Source organism: Pogoniulus pusillus, chromosome 22 (genome assembly GCF_015220805.1).
Source record: "Pogoniulus pusillus isolate bPogPus1 chromosome 22, bPogPus1.pri, whole genome shotgun sequence".
NCBI classification, from domain to species: Eukaryota; Metazoa; Chordata; class Aves; order Piciformes; family Lybiidae; genus Pogoniulus; species Pogoniulus pusillus.
In genome coordinates this window covers 22,849,228-22,874,715 of record NC_087285.1, presented here as the reverse complement: position 1 = coordinate 22,874,715, position 25,488 = coordinate 22,849,228, and the positions used below count along the sequence as shown (strand labels likewise).

The 25,488-nt window shown below is 52.1% G+C and overlaps 1 protein-coding gene across 4 annotated transcripts in view; it reads left to right on the top strand.

Moving 5' to 3' along the window:
- TCF7 (transcription factor 7) overlaps positions 1–22,939 on the top strand; it is a 77,635-nt gene extending 54,696 nt beyond the window's left edge. Inside the window, exons 5-13 of one of the 4 annotated variants that reach the window (XM_064162208.1) lie at positions 1,294–1,426; positions 4,787–4,877; positions 9,302–9,388; positions 11,697–11,807; positions 12,038–12,200; positions 12,715–12,822; positions 15,211–15,259; positions 17,278–17,350; positions 22,326–22,939. In XM_064162208.1, coding sequence (XP_064018278.1) covers positions 1,294–1,426; positions 4,787–4,877; positions 9,302–9,388; positions 11,697–11,807; positions 12,038–12,200; positions 12,715–12,822; positions 15,211–15,259; positions 17,278–17,350; positions 22,326–22,626 — 1,116 coding nt within the window. In that variant the 3' untranslated portion in view covers positions 22,627–22,939. The remainder of the gene's footprint in view (positions 1–1,293; positions 1,427–4,786; positions 4,878–9,301; positions 9,389–11,696; positions 11,808–12,037; positions 12,201–12,714; positions 12,823–15,210; positions 15,260–17,277; positions 17,351–22,325) is intronic. The other 3 variants (XM_064162209.1, XM_064162210.1, XM_064162211.1) reach the window with 3 other exon arrangements.
- The last annotated feature ends 2,549 nt before the right edge of the window (positions 22,940–25,488 follow it).

Here is a 25,488-nt window from a genome sequence, read left to right as displayed (position 1 = left end):
GGATTGGTCCTCCAGAGCCCTCAGCTCTGGCTGTGCCGCCGCCACCACCAAGCCCAGCATTTTGTACACACTCTGCCTGAGTAAAGTCGTTACCAAAGTGGAAGGTAGCAGTGATCAAGCTTGACGTGACTTGTCAAAAGCCATGCAACAAATCATCCCTAGAAATCTTGGTGGAACAGAGGAGGCCTGGGGACCAATAACCCAGCTTCTAGCCCCTGGGGAGCTATCTCGCCTGGTCTGTTCTTATGTTCTCTCCATCTTGGAGCACACTCAGTCTTGTTTCTCTTTCTGGATTTATCTGGGACAAATCCTAACATTCCACCACCAAGGCAAAGCAATTTTTGGGTTTAAAGGCAGCCATGGGCGAAACCAGGCATGTAGGGAGCAGGCTGGGGCGTGGGCAGCAAGGAGGCTGGCTGGAGACAGCAGCCAGTGCCTGTGCTTTCCTCAGGCTCTTCTGAGCAGACTGCCCTCGCTCTGCTCCAACACGCAGAAGTCTTCACGGAAAAGCACCTTCCAGAAAGGTGTTGGGCTCTGATGGCCTTGCCACGTGGAACCAGGAGTAGCTGCAAGAGGAGATGGACTTTTCTTTGCCAAGTTTGGCACTGCTGCATCCCCAGCACTGCCTGAGCTCTTGCTGATCCTTTTTCCATCACTGGAGCTGGGACCAAGGTGGATTTCAGCCTCGGGGCTTGCTGGTGACCATGTCACAGTTTCAGAGACATCGCCCTAAAGCTGCCCTTGCCTGAGAGCCCCGGTTAGGAAAGGACAGGATGTGAAAGTCTGAATTCAGGCCCTGTGGGAGCACAAGGCAGAAAACAAGAGCAATGCATCGGGTGACATGCCCATAGCATCCATCCTGGAACAAGAGAGTTCTGAGTTTCGAAAGCTCCTGGTCAGTCTGGGCTGGTTTCCACCTCCCCCCGCGCCAGCTGTTGTCACTGCTTGGTTTGCCGGTTATGGATTACGGGTGGTGGTGGTTCAGAGCCACGGTAGATGCAGCGTTAAGCAGCCTGGTCTAGTAGGTGTCCCATGGCAGAGGGGGTGGAACTAGATGATCTTTGAGGTCTCTTCCAACCCAAACCATTCTCTGGCTCTGTGTTTTTTCTTGCAGGATACTGTGGTGTTCATTTAAGTAACCAAGAACATTTTCTGCTTGGCCTTGAGAGTCACTGGGGACTTTTAGTAATTCCCAGCCTTGCTTGCAGTGACAGGACTGTGCAAAGGACACCAAGCCTCCTTGCTCATGGAGCTCACCATTCTCTGAGCCCTCTCCCTCCTTGTGTCTTGCAGTCCAACAAAGTTCCCGTGGTGCAGCCGTCCCATGGAGTCCACCCTCTCACCCCACTCATCCCTTACAGCAACGACCATTTCAGCCACGGGTCCCACTCCCCCCACCTGCCCGCCGACATCAACCAGAAGCAAGGTAATGGCACCACTGGGGACCTGCGTGGTGAGAATGGGGCAGGGCTGGAGAACACCAAGATCAAGGCTGTCACCTTCCTGATTCCAATCAACTGGAAAAGTGCAGAACAACAGGATTTTACTTAGCTTATTGGCAGTGCTTTGTACTCCTGGTCAAGAAGAGTTTGGTGCCCACACTGCCAGCCCTGCTGATGGAGCATGCTCAGCTCCATGCAAGATGTCCTCTAGCTCAAGACAAGACCAGAGCCAGCAAAGTGATGTCAGCCAGAAAATGGAAAGTAATCTTTCCTCTGACTCATACCCAGACTGTTGTCAGGTTGTCATTTTGAGAAAATGAATGTTTGACACAGGAAATATTTTGACTAACCCGGACTGCTGGCTGAGAGCTGGCTGGATTGCTGCTGCTGCCCGCAGCCACACGCTCTGCTCTGGCACGCGCTTTGGCTCCTGGCTGAGCCCAGGACACTTCAGTGAACTGGTGAGGTGATGAGGAAAGTAGAGTAGGTAGAGGTTAACCTTTCAACTGTCAAATATGGGTAGGTGCACAGGAATTCACCCCAGCCCATCATCCTTGGTGGGTTACTGGCAAGCTGAGTGTAGGATCAAACTGTTCTCAACCCTACCATAGTGCAACAGAATCTTCCAACATCTGCTCAGATCACCTAAACTTTGGTTTGGTCTTGATTTAACATGAAAGCAAAGCAAAAACATGTTTTTGTGTCAAATGACATTCAGGAAGAGATTCAGAGCCCATCAGTACATAAAAAAGGAGGCACAAACCCAACTGTTCTGATTTGGACAAACTCAAGAATGACCCAAACTGTCAGACATTGGCTTCTCCAAACTAACATCACTGATAAAATGATGGAGTGTCCAGGGTGCTCTTAGCTGGAGAACATGCTGAGTTGTCCCTGGTCTGAACCTGGAGGCCACATTCTGGACTCACTAGGTTCACTTGTGGGAAGCATTTAGGTCCACTGTAAAGAGACACCCAGGTGCATTCTGGTTTTCTTCCAGCCAGCACTTTACTTGTCAGCCATCAGAGCATAATAAACTAAGCGGAAAAACAGGAAGAGCTAACAAAAATAAACCCATTAAAAGCTCAGCTATGGCAGATTTTGGAATCTCAAGAGGAGGTATGCAGCTTCCTCAGTCTCCCAGGAAGGTGACCCAACACTTTCACCACACTGCTTTTGCAAATGCCTTACAGAGCACAAAAAGAGCACAAAAGCCCTTGGCCATGAGCTGCCTCCAGGGACTTGCCATTAGCCTGAAAAAGCCTGGGAAGCCTTATGCAAGACAGAAGCTCACCCAGGGGATGAGCTGGTTATATCCCTCTGTGGAGGCTCCAGTTGGCACTGGAGTAGTCCCCAGTCATTCATCCCCACAGCAGGTGGGTAATTCTGGGAAGCTGTTCTCTGGCTGCACACCCACCTGCATCATCAGTGCAGGCACTTCCCAGTGTCCTGTCAGCCCTTGTACAGTCATGTCAGAGGCAGAGGAAGTCTGTCCATCCCAGAGACCTCCCAGTTCCCATTTATGGAGAGAGTCAGACCATCATCCCCAGGTGAGACCTGCCTCCATGGTGCATCTCGCATCCCTGTGCTGCTGGGATGAGGGTTTCCTTCCCAGTCCTCCTGGATGTATCCCATCTCTGCTTTCATTGCTGAAATAGCTCTACTATCACCTAGCATGAGCTCTCCACAACTGCCTTTGCTGTCCACAGCTACCTGAGAGGAGGGGCTGTAGTAAGATGAGGGTTGGTCTCTTCTCCCTGTTATCAGGTGATAGAATGAGAAGAAATGGCCTCAGGTTGCCGCAGGGGAGGTTTAGTTTGGATATTAGGAAAGATTTCTTACCTGAAAGAGTGGCCAGGCATTGAAACAGGCTGCCCAGGGAGGTGGTGGAGTCACCATCCCTGGAAGAGTTCAAAAAATGTATAGATATGGCCCTTCAGGACATGGTTTAGTGGCTATGGTGGTGTCAGGTTGACAGTTGGACCCAATGATCTTGGAGGTCTTCTCCAACTGAAATGATTCTATGATTCTCTAGGATCTTGACAGCCACCATCATGGTCATTCTCACAGCACCCCTTTAAAGTACTTCACAGCAGCCCAAGGACATGCAGACAAGGACATACAGGATCTTCTGAGTCAATGTCTGGTGCCCCAGGCACTGGAGCAGCCAGGGGAACTTGCACTCTGCCTTACACAGCTGATGTTGCTGGAGGTCCAAAGCTGGCAAAATGCTGGCAGCTGCCTGGCACGGATGCTGGGTCTGCAGTGGGCTGCTGCACCCCACTTGAGTGCAGCTGCAGGTGCATCCCACACCAGGTTATTTGTTCCTTTCAGTTCAGCTGTCTGTCTGCTCAGGTAACTCCTAACAAGATGTTTGGCATCTGTTGGTGTTACTCCTAATTAATAATGTAACACCTGTGAGAATAGCCCAGACTTCTGAGGTTGCTTGCAACTCATCACTGACTCCTGAACTGGTTTTAGTGCCCAGGACAGCTGCTGGACAAGGTCTGTACACCAGTTTTCGTCTGCGGCTCATCACGAGTCAACGTCAAATGATGCTGCAGCAGATATCAGCCCCAGCTCCCCTCCAGTTTTCCAGTCCTGGGGTCAACTGGAGGCTGCTTTTTCTGGCAGCACCATAGTTATCTGAGTCCCACACACAGCTCCAGGCTCCACAGGCTGTTTCCAAACCCAGACAGAAAGGGATGGATGCTGTGTTTGTCTGCTCTGGCTATGCCACCCATGCCAGTGTCTTTGAAGACCACACAGGGTTTCTCCATGCAAAGGGTGAATTCCCAGCTGGCACCATACCCACCTCCACTGTTCCTTGGTGCCCACAGAACCCATAAGACAGTTGCTTTGAACAGGGACTCTGGTGGTTTAACATCAAGATGGAAGTGATGCCAGCTGGAGCATTCCTGCTGGCTGCTCATGAAGGGTCCCAGGGATGGCTGATGGGAAGGGGTGGGTAGAAATGGCTTTGACCATCAGTTGTGCACCTGAACAGGCTCTCTAGGAAGGGCAGAGGGATGTCCAGAGTCCATCAGATCCTTACTAAAGCAAGTTGCTGTGTGGCATGGAGCAGGGAGGATGACTGTGCAGGAAAGCTGCCTTCTCCACCCCGTTACACAGATGTCTGTAGTTCTGCAGCAACATGGACAACCTACCCTGTGCCCATAGCAACACAAAGGGCAGTTGGGACACCCTGCCACTCGTGGGCAGACAGCTCACAGCTTTCCCCTGCCCACAAGAGCTTGTAGACAGAGCACCTTGAGGGTCAGGAGATGGCTGGGTCAGTCAAGGAGTGCAGAGCTGGGTCTAACTCATCTTCTCCCTCCTCCTAGGAGTGCACCGCCCTTCCCAGACCTCAGACATCCCCGGATTCTACCCACTGCCTCCAGCTGGAGTCGGGCAGATCACGCCACCAATGGGATGGTGAGTGTGGGAGGATGGGATGCTGATGCCCCCCGGTGCTCCCTGCAGGGTGCTTCACTGACCTTGCTAACTCCAGCCACCCTCCCTCACCTCCACGGTGCTTTCACCCTGGCTTCACCCCTCCTGCTGCTGTGTGATGGGGAAGGAGATTTACCACTGCTCTAGAGATGGGGAGCAGATCTGGGGAGAGATCCTGCTCCTTCTTGAACTGGCTCCCCCCAGGATAGGGAACTGCTTGAGAGGGTACAGCAACAAGCTACGAAGATGGTGAGGGCACTAGGACATCTGTCTTGTGCTGGAGAGCTGAGAGACTTGGGGCTTTCAGGAATGGGAAGGAGAAGGCTCTGGGGGGATCCCATCAATGCTTATAAATACCTCAAGGGCGAGTGTCAGGAGGATGGGGCTAGTCTGTTTTCAGTGGTACCCAGTGACAGGACAAGAGTTAATGGGCACAAACTTGAACACAGAAAGTTCCATCTGAACATAAGGAGAAACTTCTTTAAGTTAAGGGTGGTGGAGCACTGAAGCAAACTGCCTAGAGAGGTGGTGGAATCTCCAGCACTGGGGTCATTCAAAATGCACCTGGACACCATCCTGTGCAACCTGCTCTGGGTGACCCTGCTAGAGCAGGGTGGGGTTGAACTGGATGATCTCCGGAGCTCCCTTCCTACCCTGTCTTTCTGTGATTTTGTGAGAGGCTGAAGGCTTTCTCCCAGCTGGGACATCCCTGGTGCAGGGTTACAACCTGCCTAGTTCAAAACCATCTCCTGCCTTGCATCCAACTTCCTGCACGAGTTACGAAACACGGTGAGAGCTTCCTGTCACCCTCACCTGGGGCTTCAGCACAAAGGGCTTTCCCTGAGTACACCACCAGCATGGCATAACCCGGCACCGTGCTCCATCCATGGGCCATGGTGCTTCCTGGGGTCTGAGGCAGGGCAAAAATCCATCATAGCAGAGACCCACCCTGCCGAACAATCCCAGTACCTGCAAGCCCAGCTGTGACGCAGGAGGGACGGGGAAGGAGGGACAGTGAGGTGCAGCACTCCCAAAATGTCCCCACTGCATGAGCCAGTCCTGAGGAGCATCCCACAAAGCACAGCCCATTGGGAAACCCCGGGCACGTGAGTTAAAAACACATCCTCTGTGGTCACTGCCCCTGGCTTTTGTCCCTGTGCTCCTAAGCACACGCTCACGGAGTGGCTTGAGTTGGAAGGGACCTTAAAAATCAGATCCAGTCCCAACCCCCTCCCATGGGCAGCGACACAAGACACAGGGAGGGAGCAGGTCTGGCAGGTGGTGCCCTGTGAGCACTGTCACTCCTCAGGTCAATTTTTAATCCTGGTTGGTGAAGCAGGGACCTTGCAGAGGCTCACATGGAGGCTGGTGGCCACAGGTTGTGGTGCCTGGGATGGGAGCAGAGAGCAAAGAGGGCAGTCACAGAAGCAAGAAACCAGGTCCCCTGTGGTTCCATCTGATCAAACCCCAGCAAAGCTTAATGGAGACCTCCTGGTACAAGAATGTGTTGCAAAACAGGAGAGGCCAAACATATTTAAAAGCAAAATATTCACTTTTCCTTTTGTTGTGTTTATGATTTTCATGTTCCAGATATTTGACCACCTGGAAAGAGAGGCTGAGGCTCTCAGTCTGGCTTCAAAGAGATTACATTTTGCCTTCTGTGCTAAATCTGCTACTCTTGGGTGATGATTTAACTCCTCACTGATAGGATTCATCCTCAGGAAAAAGTAACGGGGTGGCTGTGCTGTAACATGAAAGCCATCATTGGCGATGAGAAGGGAGCCTGCTTGCCAAGTGCAAGGTCCCCTTTTTGGGTGGGATGATGTTAAGGACAGCCCTGGATGTGTGGAGGGAAAGAAATAAGAAATCTAGTATGTATAGAAAGTTTGTTGGTGGTCAGCAGCAGAAGGATCTTTGCCCTGAGAGCTGCTCCAGCATCTGCCAGCTTTGGCATCCTCAAGCAGCCTCATCAGATGTGTTCATTAGTGACTCATAGAGCAGATATGGGAGAGCAACAAACTTAGCCACCGGAGAGAAGCACCTGTGTCTGTAGCACAGTCTTTGCTCATCGTGCCCAAAATTTATGGAGGAAGCCCCAAATGCTCAGCCCTCAGCCAAGGCTCAGCATGTTGGTGCAAGTGGCTGCAGAAACACCAAAACCCAGCAACATTGACCCCAGTGCAGGGCATAGCGGGCATGTGCTGGGAGTGGTCATGCTGGCCATGCTTGTGTAGATGCCAGGGAGCCAGGGCAGCCGCATACAGGAAGCAGCTGGGCAGAAGCAGGCTTTGTTCTCGCCGAGCATTTCGGAAGGAGGAGCTGCAGTCACTCTCTGTGATTAGCTGGGACGACAGTTGGATGAAAGCCTCCAAGGCTCCGGTCGAGTGCGTTTTGCTTCTGTGAGTCTGGCAGCAAACAGCAGCTGGGAGCCTTCGAACCGTGCCACTCACCTGAGCAGTGACAGTGACAGGGCAGCCCCTCCCTGCCCATCCACCTCTTTATTGCAAATCACCCTCCCATCACCAGGTGGTACAAGCTGCAATTCCCATCATCAGGGATCAATTTAGCAGTTGCATGCACTGTTTGTGCACTTGCACTGGCTCTGCACTTGCACTGGTTGTGCAGCTGCATTGGTTGTGCACTTGCACTGGTTGTACAGCTGCATTGGTTGTGCACTTGCACTGGTTGTGCACCTGCATTGGTTGTGTACTTGCACTGGTTGTACAGCTGCTTTGGTTGTGTACTTGCACTGGTTGTACAGCTGCATTGGTTGTGTACTTGCACTGGTTGTGCACCTGCATTGGTTGTGTACTTGCATTGTTTGTGCACTTATATAGGTTGTGCAGTTCCATTGCTTGTGCACTTGCATTGGTTGTGCACTTATATTGGTTGTGCAGTGGCATTGGTTGTGCCACTTGCATTGGTTGTGCAGCTGCATTGGTTGTGCACTTATATTGGTTGTGCAGCTGCATTGATTGTGCACTTGCACTGGTTGTGCAGCTGCACTGATTTGCACAAGAGATCTCTGGATGAAGCCACAAGTGCCCAGCTTTTTCTCTCTCCCAGTATCTCCAGTAACTGGTGTCACTCCTGGATTAGCTGCGTGTTTTCTCGGCCCCGGGGCAGCTTCCTTCAAAGGCTGTTTGGGTTTCCCGATGCAGGGCAGCATTTGGCTGTTTGTTGGTGTGTTTATACCTACCAACATCTGAGCGGTGGGAGAGGGCCCCTGCCTGGCAGGGTATAAACAGTGCCCTGCCGCCTCAGCTGCTTTTCCTCCTGACAGATCCTGCAGATTTCCATCAAGCCAAGACATAGCAGCAAAAGAAGCCTCCTTCTGCCTCCTGGCACAGCCCAAGGGCCTGACTTGTTATTCCTCTTTAGGGCAGAAACTGCCTTTAGCCCTGAAAAATCCCTGGCATCTAGGATGGTTCCTCCCTTTGCACTTACTAACAAAGGGCTCATTTTTTGGCTTGTTAGGGCTGAAAATAGCTGGTGCTGGGCTTGGCCGCAGCTCAGTGCAGCCTGGCTGGAGCAGCGTAAGCAGCTGCGCAGGGTTACGCATCCTGTCATGGCCTCCTCAGGTATCTCTTGCTCTCCACAGAATCACTGTGGTTGAGGAAGCCCAACCATTCTCAAACTCTACCAAGGCTGGTGCTAAACCATGTCCCTCGGTACCACGTCTCTGTGTCAAGACATTTTAGGCTGGAAGCATCTTTTGGTAGGTTTGTAGAGCAAGCCAAGGTATTTTGGAATTCCACGTGAAAACAGGGGTTTCCCTTGCTGGGAACGAGGAACTTGCCACATCTTTACTCTCTCAAAACACAGTTTCCAGCTCCAGGCCTGGTACATACCCAGTGCCCAGTATGAAACAATGTCCAAAGAAAGGTAGGATCAAGCTTTGGCTCATTTAACAATGACAGACATCCTTAAAATGACGTGCTGGGGCAATCAGAGCATTTCTGAAGCAGGTAGAGTACAGAGTAGGTGCTTTCTCTGCAGACCTTGGGAGGCTCCCATGCTTGGACATCGTACTGGTGAAGCCTGCAACAGTGCAGGCTCATATGCACCACAGAGAGACTCTGACCAGTATTTCAGGGTCTTTTGGTCAAACTGTGCTCTTCTAGGCAACTTCTTCTGTACAGCAGCAGCTCTCCTAATTGTTCAGCATACCTTTTGCAAGCCTGCCTCAAAACTGGGAAGGAGGCAGGGGTCAGAGTTGGATCCAACCTTTGCAGGGAAGCCAAATAAAGTCCTATAAAGTCCCTGTGAGCCCAGGGAACACCCCAAGCATCTCCCCAGGCAGAGTTCCTGGGGCACTGGTGCAGAGTCCCCTTAGCAAAGGGGATCTTTAGGAAACCCCCCCCGTAGCTGTGGATGCTTTATAGCCTCTTTCTTCCCGCTCCCAGGCAGAGCCAGTCTGTCTATCCGCTCCCGTCATGTGGATTTAGGCAGCCGTACTCGTCAGCGCTTTCTGCTGGGGCTTCTTTCTCCAGGTGAGTATCAGCTGTGAGACAGGTCCTGCAGCTTGCACTTTTGTGTGCTGGGAGCTTGCAGCAGACCACGGCCACCTGGGGATAGCCACGCACCTTCCCCAGGGTGGCCATGGAAAGAAAAGTGCTTTTTAGGCAGTGTCTGGTCCAAAGGGTGTGCTGGGGAATATGGAGCACCCCAGGAGGATGCACAATGATGGGTTTTAACCAGCAGAAATCAAAACCAAGCCAGAAAGCCCTAGCTTCAGCTCAGCATTGGAAAAGCAGGGTGAAATCTATCACTCAGCATTTTGCTCCTGAGTATATCCCTGCCACCACTCCCACTGAGTTTTGCTCTGAAAGAAGCTGATCTAGTCTACTTGGTCTTAGCTTTAAAAGCAGGACAGGCAGCAGGCAGGGGTTTGCTGATGCCATACCAGCACAGTGCATCTGTCAGAGATCTGAGAATAGCTTTTGCTTCCCCTGTCTCATCTCTGGGCAGTGTGGGACCCGACCCTGCAGGTGGGAAGGAGGCAGCAGGAGCTGACCACATCATTGTCCTGCTTCCCTCCACCAGGAACTAGCCCTGTGGCACAACCAGCCTTAAATATCAAGGGGATTGAGCCACATATCCCAGTCCCAAAATCATTTGCACTGCAAGTTTTTGGTCACTCAGGATTAAACTTGCCCTCTCTGAATAAACCCAGACCCCAGTGATGTCACAGTGTGTAAAATACATCTGAATCACAGAATCACAGAATTAGCCAGGTTGGAAAAGACCTCTAGGATCATCGAGTCTGACCTATCACCTAATCCTAATTAACTAACCCATGGCATTAAGTGCCTCGTTCAGCCTCCTCTTGAACATCTCCAGGGATGGGGACTCCACCACTTCCCTGGGCAGCCCATTCCAATGCCAATCACTCTTTCCATGAAGAATCTCTTCCTAACATCCAGCCTAAACCTTCCCTGGCGCAGTTTGAGACTGTGTCCTCTTGTTCTGTCACTGGGTGCCTGGCAGAAGAGACCAACCCCACCTGGCTACAACCTCCTTTCAGGTAGTTGTTGCTGTGGGCAGAAGTCGCAGAGCCCAGCCCCTCCAGACAAGGTAGTGGCTCCAAGGAGGATGGCAGTGCTGTGGGGATGTCTGTACAGTGTGTGTTCATGCACCAGCTTCTGCTTCTGCTTCATGTTGTGCCAAAGAGCCTTTAGCAGAGGTTTCCCACAGGAAAACCATGCAACCCTTTTCCTTCCAAGCCCTTAGCCATGCAAAAACCTCCAACCCTGGAATCCTGGATCCATGGAACCCTTGATCCATGCATCCCTCCACCCATGCAGCCTTCTATTCATTTAGCCATTCATTCATGCGGCCTTTGATCCGTGCCATCCTCCGTCCATGTAACCCTCCATCCATGCAAGCCCTTAGTGCAGCAGCAGAGGTGAGGGAGCTCTGCCAGCCCTCCATGAGGCATCACTTTTCCTAGCCTCAAAGGTGAGAAAGAAGCTTATGGTTCCCAGCAGAGGTCCAGTAGCTTCCTGGAGCCCAGCACAGGAGTTCCTGCTTGCAGGATTTTGGGGTGGATTTTGCAGCAGTACACCTGGTCAGATAAGGATCAGTCTGTGCTGGTGGATTCAATTAAACAGCTTTTCTTTTTGTGCCAGCATATCTAATGAACAGTTCATCTCCCATGGGCAATTCTGCCATCTCAAGCTGCAGTCATAAAGTGGCAGGCTTGGCAAAGCTGACTGTGCTGGCTTTCCCCTCTGAGACTCAAGAGAGCAAGCTAATGAAGCCTGAAAGCCAGCGAGACCTCTGGTGATCTCATCCTGCGTTGGTGGAGAGCATTGCTTAGGCAAGGTGCACCTCCTAGAGTTGCAGCCGGGGTCATGTTCAGACTTAAGCTGTTTCTGTTAAAAGAAAGGTGTGGGGTGGTCCTAATCTCTCGCATCCAAAGCCTGGCTGGAGGTTGTTGTTCCTTTCCGCAGCACTAATAAGATATTCCAACAAGAGAGATCTGAGTAGCTGAAACGCTGGTTGAAAGCACCCTTGATCTCGGTGGGGCTGGCTGCTGCCGCGGGCTGGATTCCTCACAGCAGCACCTGGACCTTATCCACCCATGTGTCCATGGCTGGGCCAGTTGTGCCAGCTGCCAGAGTGGTGGGGGTGACTTAGAGGTGGCCACTAAGCCTGGCAGCACCCACAGGTTTGCTTTCTGTGTCCTTCACTTGCCGTTTGCTTCTGCCACGTCCCAGTGCCACCTGGTGTGATGCCGCTCCAGCCACTCCACCACCCCCAGCCCTCCTGGCATGGCTCATCCACTCTCTGTTGCAGGTTCACTCACCCACTGATGCTGGGCTCCGGCGTGCACACCACTGGCATCCCACACCCTGCCATCGTGCCCCACTCCGGCAAGCAAGAGATGGAGCACTACGAGCGGAACATGTAAGTCAGAGGAGCTGCCAGAGCACAGCCTTTTCATGTCTCCCTCTTGCTGCTTGCACTGGGCAGGGGGAGGGTGAATGAACCAGTGGTGCACATCTGAGGTGCAGGTCTCAGTGCCTCCACCCATTGGGTGGGTTTGATGTCAAGTCTTCTGCTACGCTCAGTGACACCAGGCAGCTGGGCTAGAGGGTGACTTTGATGCTGACACCTCCTCTTTTGGCCCCTTCAAGGAAACCTCAACCAGAACCAAAGAGAGAGAAGGAAGCCAAGAAGCCCACTATCAAGAAGCCTCTGAATGCTTTCATGTTGTATATGAAAGAAATGCGGGCAAAAGTCATTGCTGAGTGCACCTTGAAGGAGAGTGCTGCTATTAACCAGATCCTGGGCAGGAGGGTAAGAGCATGCAAGGCTGAGTGCCATCATTCCCTCCCTGTCAGCTGCTCTTAAACACGTAACAAGCATCTGCTTTCAAACGCCTTTAAATGGCATTTTGGGACATGGTTTAGCAGGCATGGTGGTGTTGGACTGATGGTTGGACTTGATGATCTTGGAGGTCTTTCCAAACTTAATGATTCTGTGATTAAACATGTGGAGTCAGAGGATGTTAGGAAGAATTCCTTCACAGAAAGGGTTCTCAGGCACTGGAACAGGCTTCCCAAGTAGGTGGTGGAGTCCCCATCCCTAGAGGTGTATGAAAGATGCATGGGTGTGGTGCTGAGGGATGTGGTTTAGTGGTAGCAGCTTAGCAGCAGTGGTGGGACTGTGAGCTCTAGGTGAGTGGTCTCAAAGTTCTCTTCCCACCTCAACAGGTCTGTGGTTCTGTATGCCCCGGTGTGGGGCAGCTGTAGTGGGATGGACTGGGAGGGGACAGCAGGGCCATACCTCACCACCCACCTTGTCCTTGCAGTGGCACGCGCTGTCCCGAGAGGAGCAGGCCAAGTACTACGAACTGGCTCGCAAGGAACGGCAGCTGCACATGCAGCTCTACCCAGGCTGGTCTGCCAGAGACAACTACGTGAGTGGCTGTGGTGGTTTGGACCCCTCCCTCTGTCAAGGCCAGGAACGACCCAGGGGTGGGCTGAAAACTGGTGTTGGACAAACAACCCCAAGTTTGGCTGTGAGGGATGCTGCTGCAGCCATCGATGCCAAACTTATCCCTGAGCTGTGAGCAGAGAAGAACCTGCACTTCCATTCTGACAGATCTGGCTTGATTCTGCATCTACAATGGGGGCTCTTCTGGGAGAGAGCTGCAGGGTACTGCCCACACTGGCACAGCCAGGGTGCCCATGGTCTCCTGTTCCCCAGGGGCAAGCAGCAGCAGCTCCTGGGCTGGCTTAAGAGATGAAGCTGTTTGTGGTGGTAGGGCCAGCCCTGGGGAAGCCTCTTAAACACCCCACCCCACCCCATGATTTCCTATTAGCTGCAGGAAACACTTCAGCAGCAGTGTGCTGAGCGAGGCTGCATGGGTGCAGTGGTGCTGCAGAAGCACCGGTTACACTCCAGGCCTTTTCTAGCGGCTTTCTCAGCTGTTTTGATCTTCCGTGCCTAACGAGCTCGTTAGAGCCCTGAAGCAAAGCATATCTAAGTCTTCAGATGTCCATCCATTCACTCCAGGGCTCTGCCCTTTGATCTAAGGCTCCGTTGTTTCCCTCACAGGCATTTTCTTTCTCCTGGGAGATGCACAGCAAGCACCCATCCAACTCACTCTGACCCTAGCCCTCCTTCCAGAAAGCCCAAGCTCTACTATGGGTGAGAAGGCACCCTTAAACAGAGCAACCCCCCCGAAAAAACAGGGCAGAGATGATGCAAAAAAACCCAGGAAGCCCCCAGCCTGTGTTTCCCAGCAGCAGCGCAGACAACCCTGCATCCTTGCAAGCACAGACTGGGAGCTCAGCATCCATAGGCAGCTTTGCAGGATCGGTGCTGAATGCTGCCATCCTCCAGAGCTGAACTTGGAGCCCCAAAGGTGCTGCCCTGGTGTCTCCAAGGTCAGCTCTGGAAGGCAGCAGCATATACAGGCACACATCTGGAGGACATCAGCATCTGGAGAGCAAGGCACTATGCTGCTCCAAGATCAAGCACATCCTCCATGGAGATCCCAAACTATGGCATCCTTCACTTTATCAAGGGCTGGTTCCTTGTTCCAGAAGATGGGCTCCAAAAGTGGACATTGGCACTCCCAGCACCAGCAGGCAGCTGCATCAGGTCTTGTGGTCATTGCAAGAGATGCTTTTTTTCTCCACGGGTTGGACTGGATGACCTTTGGAAGTCCCTCCCAGCCCAGCCCATTCTGTGGTTCTGTGAATATAGGTCACCTCTGCGGCACACGATGCAGATACCAGGCAGGAAATACAGTTGCTCCCACACTGAAGAAGGATCTTACCACAGCTCAGAGCCTTCCACCTTCACTCAAACCACAAGAAGTCATATAAAAAGTCATGGGTCAGAGGCAACCCTGTGAGCTACCAGCTCCGCACAGGCCAGATTTGCCACTGCAGTGCTCTGCCCTCATTAATAAGCTCATTGGGAGATGGGGAGAGTTGTGAGTTTGGGGATAAAATTGGATTTTCTGATGAGCAAGGGCAGAAAACTGAATGAGAGATGGGTCCAGAGCTGTGAAAGTACTGAAACAGAGAGATGGTTATTATTTTAAAACAACTTTCTATGCACATCCTAAGCTTAGTTTCCTTTTTGAAGTCAGAGATGCTCCTCCTGGTAACATGTTCTAGAGCAATTTCTGCTCAGGTGTAAGGCATCAGATGATAAAACATCAAACACCAAAACACAGCACCTTTTAGAAATAGGGAATCACAGGATCCCAGCATGATCGGGGCTGGACAGTGCCTCTGGAGATCATCCAGTCTAATCCCCTGCTAAAGCAGGGCACCCACAGCAGCTTGCCCGGGAGCACAATGGCCAGGGGAGGTTTGGAGTCTCTTCAGAGAAGGAGACTCCACAACCTCTCTGGGCAGCCTGCTCCAGGCCTCCAGCATCCTGCTCCAGGCCTCCAGCACCCTCACAACAAGGGAGATTTTTGTCCTGTTCAGATGGAACCTCCTGAGTTCCAGCTTGTGCCCATTGACCCTTGTCTTTTCACTGGGCACCACTGAGCAGAGTCTGGCCACATCCTCTTGTCCCCCACAGGTCCTTTATCTCTTGCTGAGCATTGCTCAGCTTCCCTCTGGGGTTGCTCTTGTCCAGGCTCCACAGCCCCAGGGCTCTCAGTCTTTGCTCCTTACAAAAGATGCTCCAGGTTTCTCAGCAGCTTTGCAGTCTCTCCTGCACCTGGCCACTCCCCTGGACAGCAGCTGCCTTCTCCAACAGCCCCATTGGCCCCAGAACCCTGGGCAGCTCCTTGGTCTCCCGGAAGCATAGGCTAATGACCTTTCCTTTGCCTCCCTAGGGCAAAAAGAAGAGACGGACACGGGAAAAGCAGCAAGATGCCAGCTCAGGTAACAGCTTGGCTGCCCCTTCGTTCTGCTCAGAGGGGTGGTCCACAGCACTTACTATGTTTTACCTTGTTGGCTTTTTAACTCTTCTGAGATGTTTGGGGTTTTTTTTTAGTCATCTACGCTTAACTACAGAAGTACATATTTATTTATTTCTCTTTAAGCCAGAGTAAATGAACATTTCTGTGACTTTTCCATGGCCACGTTTGCATTAGAACATGGACAGTGGGTGAAAACCGGAGAGATTTGATTCTGACAAGTGGGTCACTTCGTAGAGACTATCACTAAGCTTACTCTATTAAAAATATCCAGAGTGAATGTCCCCAGCAGCCCTGCAGACACCATTACTTAAGAAAATTCCTCCCAAATGCATCAACACTGCGTGTGGAACTAACAGCAGGAACAGGACTGAAGGTCACCCACAAGACCTAGACATCAAGCGCAATCAGACTGAAGCCCAGCACCAGCTGCCTCCCTGCACCACCCCTTGTTACAAAAGGTCCCTTCCACAGATCTCAGCTCTTGGCACACACATTTCCATCAACCAGGGCTGTTCCCATACTAGTTTCTGAAGTAGTTCTGCCACGTCAGGAATAAATTATGGCTGTACCCCTAAATATTCAGTGTGGAGCATTGAGGGACTGTCCTTGCTACCTATGGCATCGCATGCAGACAAAGTCAGGCAGCCTCTTTTTACTGGTATGGCCATTCTGTGATTGCCTGTAGGCATACAAAGCGTTTCCCCCTCTGCAGCCCACCAGTTCTTCACTGCTCGCTCCAGCTTGGGACAAAATGCAGTCAGCCAGCTGAGAGGCTGTTGGCTAAGTGGAACACAAGCTCTCTTCCCCTCCAGAAGTACTCCCTGGGGAGGGTGCCAGCTCAGCCTGTTGCTCTCCTGGCTTTGCACACCCCGCAAAGACTTGTCCCACCTGAGCTGGGCACCCCAAGGTGCACAGCTGGCTGCATCTGGATGTGTCAGCTGTTGGTTAAGACGCAGGAACCCAGCTCTGGTGTTAGTGCTGTGGATTCCATGTCCATTGGGGCAGAATCCCGCAGCCTGCACGCATCAGATTCAGATTATCCGATGAACATAATGAATGACTGTTGGCTGACCTTCTTTGGCAAGTCCCTGCCTGTGTCCTGGTGATTTTGTCAGTTTAGTTAACACTGTGGATCTCATTGTGTCTAGACTGAGTGCAGTATGAGCTTTGAGGCTCATGTGCTGAGCATATTTATATTTGCATTTATATATCCATAGCTGCATCTTGTCTGTGATACAAAGACTGTAACTTACCCCTTATGAACTGAAAACCAACATACACAGCAAGAGGCACTGGTGGTGGCTGAAAGAGGGAGCATGAATCCAGCACAGAAATGTGCTGCTCAGATCCCATTTACAGCACTGGAGAAAACCCAGGGTGTGCCCTGGAACAAATAGGGCTTCACCCCAAGGAGCCCCATAATGGCACAGTAAAACTGCAGCACTGTGGAAAGGGATTGTGGAGAAGAGATTTCCATTCAGACTGGAAGGGGAATGGTGGGGACAGAGCAGAATAACCCAGGCCTGGGTATCCTTGGTGCTAACTCTGCTTTCAGCCTGCTTCTGCAGCGTTTCCTCCTCTTCTTCTCCACGCACAGTCCAAGCTTGCTGGCAGCCCACTTTAGTCACTGGTAGGAAGGCAGGGAGCAGGTAAGGATGCAAACACAGGAGGCAGGCAGCACCTCTGGGACTTGGCAGCTTTTCCAAACTTCAGGAATTCACAGAGCCGTGAATTTCCCTGTAACTGTCCACATTTCCCAGAGCTGAGGCTTTCCCAAAGCTCCTTCTTCAGCTGCCAACAGTGATCACTGATGTTTGCCTAACCATCCCTTTTTTCCAGGAGAGGTGGTGCCAGGCAAAGCCAACGTGTAGCCTGTTAGTCGTGTGTTAAAGTGGTTAAAATGATGTTGCCTCTTCTCTTCCTCCTGCTCCTCCTCCTCTTTGTGCCTCTGCCTTGCCCCACGCATGCTTCTGTGTTCAGATCCTGCCTCTCCTAAGAAATGCAGAGCTCGCTTTGGCCTCAACCAACAAACGGACTGGTGCGGCCCGTGCAGGTGTGTATCAGCAGCTCCTTGCTGCTCCTGGGGTGCTCCTGGGGTGCTGGCAAGGGGGTTTGGCTCCCTGTGTCCTGCAGCCATCCCAGCTCCATCCAGGTGGGGATGGGAGGTTTAGGCTGGATATTAGAAGAAATGTCTTGACTGAAAGGATTCTGAAATGCTAACAAGCTGCCCAGGGAGGTGGCTGAATCTCTCTCCCTGGCGGTGCTTAAAACATGCAGAGGACTGGTGCGGAGGGACATGGTTTAGCTCCCAGCTTGGTAGTCTTAGATAATGACTGGACTCCATGATCTTAAAGATCCTTCCCAGACAGAATGACTCTGATTCTAGGGGGTCATCTCTGGGCATCCTCAGGAGTTGCTGGCCAAGCTGCAAGGAGCAGCCTGCACCCTGGGCTCCTCATCCAGCTCGCCGGGGCAGTGTTGGTGTAACACTGTACAAGTTCCTTGGCTGATGGACTTTCTTGGTCTTCAAAGCTTGTTTCCAGGGTGGAGACCTCTGATGTGAAGCTTTTTTTCCGTGTTAAAGATTTCCTCTTGCATAAACAGCAGCCCAGGGCTGGCAGTGAGTAGTTAATGAGTTTATTTTTTCCTATATTTCAAGATCCATATTTTCTTGACACTGAAATTTTGCATCACCCACAATGGGTGGGAGAGCCTCAAGCAGTGAGATAGCTTGCAAGTGCCCCATGCTGCAAGCTTCTAGATGATAGGCATGACCAAGTGATAGTGATAGTAAAGCTTTGTGCATAAACCAAGTGCTACCTGGCTCAGAGGATCCGCAGGCAGGAGAAGCTCTTGGGAGGCTTCTTGGAGCTAAGCAGTGAAGTATGGAGAGGCTTCAATCAGTACAGAAGTCTAAGGTTGGTCTCTTCTGCCAAGAAACAAGTGACAGGGCAAGAAGAAATGGCCTCAAGTTGCACCAAGGGAGGTTTAGGTTGGACATGAAGAACAACTTTTTCCAGAAGGGTTTTCCCCAGGCTGCCCAGGGCAGTGGTGGAGTCCCCATCGCTGATGGAGGGGTTTCAAAGCTGTGGAGATGGGGTGCTGATGGACCTGGCTCAAAGGTGACCTGGCAGTGCTGGGCTAACAGTTGGACTTACAGGTCTCGTCCAACCAAAATGATTTTCTGGCTCACAGCACATGTTTGTACCAATGCACTGAGGACTAGCAGAAGCTGGTGTATCACTTCACATGCTTACTGCAGCTTCAAGTGACCAACGTCACTTGGTCCACCCAGATTTGAACCCTAACGAAGAGCCCTGCAATGTGCTGACAGCAGCTGGCTGATGACCTTGCTGGCAGCCTGAGCTCAGGTGTCTGTGTCTCCTCTCCCTGCAGCCACCTCTGCGTGCTGGGCTACACCAAACTTCCCTACACACCTGCTACACACTCGGTGATGTTATCAAGGACCAACTGATGAAGGATTTGGCCAGAGCTCCCCTGATGTCTCATTAATTCTTCACCTTGAATGTCCAAGGAAGGACATACACAACAGTGCCAGCAGTCTGGCAGCCTCACAGGACAGTGCAGGGCATGGCTGCAGCTCTGCAAGTGGTTCCTCCAACTTCACTCTACCTTCATTGGAACTCTTAATTCAGCTTCATCTCTGCTTCTCCATTAACCCAGGCTGCTGGAGCGCTCAGAGGCCTTGGCATGCTCTAAGTGTGTAACCTCTGCCTCTCCACCTGCCGTGAGTCCCAGCTGTTCTGCAGCTCCCCTTACTAACATGCTGCTGCCAATTCAAGGGCTCCAGGTCACCTTGTGGAGAGCAGCTTCTACCAGAGGATTTCCCCTGCAGAACAGGTTAACTGGTTAAAATGGGTTGTTCCTGCTCTAGAGCTTCCACCCTTCTCCTCATTGCCATAACAAAGTGCTCCAGGGTGCTGGAGTTCCTAAGTGGAGAGGGATAAATTCCTTTAGCTGTGTGCTAGCCACCATAACACAGCAGCTGGTTATCACCACCAGTCTGCAGTGTCAGACCTGCCCTTCTCCCTGCTGTGTTTTAAATCAGTGAGTTTCAGATCAGCTGGAGAGACTTGTGTCACCTCAGTCAGGGCACTGAACCTCCGTCCTGCGGCTGCCCTTCCCAAGAGGTCTGTGGCAAACATGGCTTCTCAGGCTTCTTTGCTCTGGGAAACTGCAGCCTGCGAGGCAAGTGCTGGGCTCAGCAGGGCTGTTGCGTTCCATGGCTCCATAACTGGGCCACCACAGCTCACAACGACACCAACAGCAGCAACAGTTCTTCTCTTGCTTTCCACCAGGCAAAGCCACATCTAATACTGGACTGCATTAGTGAGATCAGACAGGTTAGCAAGTTCTCCATTTGATCTGTGTTCCTCAAATGAGGAGCTGGGAGCTGGGCAGGAGGGAGATAGATGTTCCTTTGGCTGTCTTACCCATGAAGTCATGAGTATCATCTCCAGCAGAGGACCTGTTCCCTCACTGCCATTAAGGTGACATTTTGAGAGTGGTGGGGCACTGGGAACAGGCTGTCCAGAGAGGTGGTGGAGTCTCTGTCTCTGGAGTCATTCAGAACCCACTCAGACATCATCCTAGGCAATCTGCTCTGGGTGACCCTGCTGTGGCAGGGCCATTTGACTTAGATGACCTCCAGAGGTCCCTTCCAAGCTCTATCATCCTGTGATTCTGTGAACCTGGGAGCTCTCCTGTTTAAAACTACACTTGAGATGCTCAAAGACACAGAGTGGGTGAAATGAGGCTTCTTAGGGGACACAGTCTCAAGTTGTGCCAGGGTAGGTATAGGCTGGATATTAGGAAGAAGTTCTTCACAGAGAGAGTGATTTCCCATTGGAATGGGCTGCCCAGGGAGGTGGTGGAGGCACCGTCCCTGGGGGTCTTCAAGAAAAGACTGGATGGGGCACTTAGTGCCATGGTCTGGTTGATTGGTTAGGGCTGGGTGATAGGTTGGACTGGATGATCTTGGAGGTCTCTTCCAACCTGGCTGATTCTATGATTCTATGATTCTTCTGTCACAGAAATAAAAGCAGAGAAAGGAAAAGCACCTCAAGGCATGTAAAGACACCATGAAGGGCTGGCTAGACAGGAGTGGCTGACATAGTCTGGGCCCATGAGATGACAGTTGGAAGTCAAATAGCAGCAGAATTATCAAGGGATGTGGAGAAACCATGCCCAAATCCAAGAATAATGGGCAAGGCTAACTGAGCACTTCTATTTTTGACATGTCCAAGTCATAACATGAACAAGTAGAGAACCTGAGTATCTCCTCCTGGGGATGAAGGGAGGTTGATCCCTGCTGCCCAGGCACTGCTGTCTTCTGGACCCTCCTCATCCTTTTTTCTGTAGGGGAGTTACTTCTGATGGGGCACTTTGCTGTAAAAAGTCCTTTTAGTGAGTCAATCCTTCCCCAGCTCTGATTGTCACACGCCACAGAATGAAAGCTTGGAACTGAGTCTTTCACAGGTGCAGATCCATTCAGGTCCTTCTGCGTTGTCCCTCTCTCGGGTTGTCTGTTCACATTGTTCTGTACTTGTGCTTCTGAATGGGGACAGCTCAGCAAGTAGTCCCAGCCCGGCAACGCCGCCGGCTGGAGTGTCAGAGGTGGTTGTTTGTCCTTAGCCTAGTTGGCAGCTTAGAAGGTGATCTACCCTCCAGAGGCCAGCGAAGCTTCTGAAGGGCTCGGGACTAGTCTGACACGTTTTAAAGAAGGTAGTGAGATCCTGGCCCAGCTTGCCCAAAGTGGTGGGAAATGCTCCATCCCTGGGATCCTTGCAGGTCGGGTGGGTTGGGGCTGTGAGCAACCTGCTGCAGTTGCACTGCCCCTGCTGAGTGCAGGGGGTTGCACTGGATGAGCTGTAAAGGTCCGTTGCAACCCCGCCATTCTGTGATCCTGTCCAGAGCCGGACCTCGGGCAGCCTTGGACCATGTTTTCCTCCAGCCAGTCCCAGGACATTTCTTTCTGCGTCGCTGTGCAGAGTTTGTGTCCCTGAGTCATGGCTGGGGAGCGGCTGTGGAGTGTTTTGAGATGCAGATGCCTGAGCAGAGGCTTTTGCTGCAGACGGAAGAGCAGAGCAGAAGACACTGCTCGAGTCTAGGGCAGCGGGGAGGAAGCTAGGCGACGAGCCCCGCAGAGCTCCGGGTCGTGGGCTGGGCCGCGTCACCTGCGCGGAAAACCGCGAGCGGTGCGGGGGGCAGTCCGCGCTCTGCTGAGCACGGCGCTGCCAGCTGCCGCAGCGGCACAGCCCAGCACCGGCCGCCGCCTGTCCGCCTCCCGTGGTGGCTCCGTGCCGCGGCCCCGGCCCCGCCCTGCCCCACACCGTGGGCACACACGCATCCGTGTGCTCCGCTTGTGCTCTGCAGCCGCGGGAACGGCCCTAGGCATCGAGGGGGCAGTACTTTAGTGCGGATTGTCCCGTTCGGCCCCCAGAAGCAGAGGCCTGGGTGGTGGCCGCTGAGGAACTTCGTCGTTTCCGTTTCCATCCCAATGGCTTTTTTAACGGCGCTATTGCTGTCGTTGAGTCCGCAGCCATCCCTTCGGGTGCTTCAGGGTTTAAAAGCTCCGCGTTAGCACTTTCATTTTGTTGTGATTGTTTCTAACGTTGTATTTCCAATGCTTTTCCACTCCGGTTTTTGTCCCGTGGCCTCCTGCCCTCACCCCCTGGGGCAGTCCCACTCCAGCTCCCCTCGCGCCCCCCAGCCTCGCCAGCGCCGCTCGTGCGGCTGCTGCCAGGGCGCCGCCTAGCGGGCACAGCAGGGCCGCGCAGCCCAGCCGCCCCCAGTGCTCCCAGCCTCAGCCGCGGCCTCGCCGCTGCCGCCCCGCGGGCGAGGGTTAAGCTCCGGCCGGGGAGGCAGGGCCCGTCCCGGGAATTTGCGGTGAACGGGGATGGGTCTCGAGTCTCCGGCTGGCTGCGTGCCCCGAGCGCTGGTTTATGTCTGTTGTGCGACCGTGAGCTCACCCTTTATTCACAAATAACTGTCTCCACTGTTCTTAGGAGGAAAAAGAAGTGCATTCGGTACCTACAAGGAGAAGGACGCTGTGCCAGCCCAGTTTCTTCCGATGGAAGTGCTATAGACTCCCCTCCCTCTCCTCTGGACGCACTCCAATGCATCTCCTCAGCTTTCCCTTCAGACAAGCTTGCAGCCCCCGCTGACTCTGCACACAGCGAACAGCCAGACCCCTTCCCCACCTCTGCTCACCTCCAAGCCACCACCTGCTCCTCCAGACTGGCCTCCAGGTCCTCTTCTGTACCCACTGAGTGCCCAGCGTACAGCACGGCCTCCACGGGGACATAGTCCCAGGTGCCCTGCCTGGTCGGGACACCGGGCACTCGGCTCTCCTCCACCTGGTTTCACCACCCAGTGAGACGGACCCGAGGCCCATCCAGATTCCCCATCTCACTGTAAAAGGTGCCAAGTTAGGCAACAGGAGGCTGACCTAAGGATGCTGGAAAACTCGTGGATTTTTTTGCAGGGGGAAGGGTGGGGGTTAAAGATAGAAAACCATTTCCAAAATAAGTACTTGCCAAGGTGGAAAGTGCTGATGAGTAAACAAGCCTTTTGTCCCTGCCCCGTGCTGCTTTTCTCTTTGTTTGTGGGGATTGCTGGTGGTGGTGGTTGGGTTTTTTCCCTGCCTTTTCTTGAAGAACAGCAGAAAGCAGAGACAAAATTCCCAGCTCGCTGCAGTAGATGGTAGGTGCTAGCAGTCTAACATTGGCTTCCACTCCCTGCCTCCTGAGATGCTTTCAGGTGCAGTCACTCACTCTCAGACCTCCCACAGCCATCACAGCAGAGCTGGGAAGCCGGAGCAGGAGCATTTTTAAAGAGCCTTTACGTCTGAATGCTCACTTTCCGATCTGCCCAGGTAACAAATGAAATGTTTAAACCAGCAAGGGGAATTCTTGAAACTTCTTGTTCTGAGGACAGGAAGATTTGTTTACAGACAACAGGTGTGTATGCAGATGTGGCCCATTCCATGAGTGTGCAGCAGGGCAGAATAAAGGCAGCACAAACCAGAGAGCCCAAGGAGATTTGGGCTCAGCCACTGGGACCACTGATAGTCAACTCCTTACTGCCTAAGTCAGGTGCTGTCAGGAATTGTCCACTGCAGACAAATCTCACCAGATGGGCTGGGCAAAGCCTCAAAACCCAATTTGCTGCAAGAGCCTTGACCTAACTACACCCAGGCAGTGAGCAGGCTGGTCCAGGGCCAAGGGTCACACTGGCACACTGGCCCAAGCACACAGGGTTGAGAAGCAGAGCAAGCTCTGCCCTCAGGTTTGGCTCTTTCCTTCCCTGGGACAGTCTGGCAGCACAACAGCACATTACCCTGCTCTTCATCCCCGGCAGCTGTTGGTGTGGGTCCTCTGAGATCAAAACCCTTTTTCCCCACGGTTTGCTGTGTAACATTGTTAACCTTATTCTAGTTTCTTCCACAAGGTCCTCCCTCCACCCGCAGGACAATGCCAAATGCTGCATTCTCTCCAGCCTGAAAACCTTTTGCCACTTTCTGGCATTTTATTTATATCTTAAGCTTGATGAACAACAAACCCTGTGGACAGACTGTGATCTCCCTGAACCTCTGTAAATCCCAAACTAGCCCAAGTTCTTGAATCACTTTAGGTTTACAGACTTCTCCCAGAGACCACAACCGAGTCCAGTGCAGATTTTTTTCTGTTCTTTAAGGAAATGTACTGTAGACTGCTGAAGAGAAAAATGCCACCATCGAGGGGAAAGGGGTATCTGGTTTTTCCTACTTTACAGAACAGGTTTTAGAGTACTGGATACAAATCATGCAGTAATATTATTGTAGAACTGCAAGAAATTGAGGGTGACCATTATCACACACAAAATATTTTTATATTTCTTGACACAACCCCCCACAAACCCTACTTTTTTTACTCTGGACTAACTGTAATTTTAAAAACAGGTTTATGCCTCCAAGATGGAGAATTTAAAAATCAGCCAAATGTGATTAGTCTCTAGAGCAGCTTTGGGTTTATTACTTTTATTGAGGTACTTTTGCTTATAGTAGTGTAGGTTTTAGCTTCAGTTGTAGTTAAACCTATTGCTTTATTCCTCTCCTGTGTAAATGCAACTTCAGAAGCACTGAAAGTTGTGTGCACAGACTTAAAGGTTTGAAAAGAGCTACAGTCTGAAGCATCACTTAACCCTTAGAGAAGGAGCATTACCTGAAGCAACTGCCAACTGTACACCAAGTCACAACCTTCCTGCAGAGAGTTAACTCTGTGGCAGTAGATCAGTGTGCAGTCTGCTCAGTTGTAACTGATTGTAGCAAGCCCAGACAACAGGATGCTGCAGTGCTGAACCAACATCACTCCCTGCAGCTGACAGACTCTTTGCACTTGACTGAGGGGCCAGGGGGAGGAAGAGCACTTAAAACTCAGTGGCTGTGTTGCAGCTCAAAGTCTGTCACCCTGAGACCCTCTGCTGCAAGGTGCTGTTGAAATGGTGGCAAACCAGCTGTAGTGGCCTCAGGTAACAGGGTGTAAAGCTGGCATAACTGAATACCCAACAGGCACTCTGTAGTTGGTCAAAGCACATAGCCAGCAGCAAAGGCTAGTGTCAAAGAGAAAGCAGATGTGTGCAAAGAACAGCAGAGGCGATCCAGAGGGAGGTCCTGACCAAGAAGCAGCCACCACCCGTTTCAGAACCTACCAGGACTTCCACCCTCCACAGTGGTGTGGGTGCCTGCCTTGATTCAGGGCACACTGACCAGCAAAAGGCCCATCTGCACCACAGCTTCTGCTCATCATTTTGTCTCGACTCCTTCCTACATAATCTCCTTAGTAAAACCCACTGCCCTCCTCCAGGAGCCCTTCCCCAACAGGAAACATTTCCATGAGCACAGAGCTGAAGCAGTGAGGCTCTTGTTCTGCCCTTGTGCTCTGCTCTAGCTGTACAGGGTTACAGCCAGCCTTACCCTGAGATTTCAGCCACCCCAGTATAAACTCAGGCTGGTCACCTGGCACACTGCAACATGCTGTTTGTAGTGGTGTAACTGAGAACATATCTTGTCTTCCCCCCCCAAAACCCACAAGAGACAAGACCTTTAAGTTGCCCATCTCCAAGACAAAACAGCAAGCGTGGCCAGCTTCTGTCATGCTTGCCAGGGCTGATAACCAATGCCAAAACAAA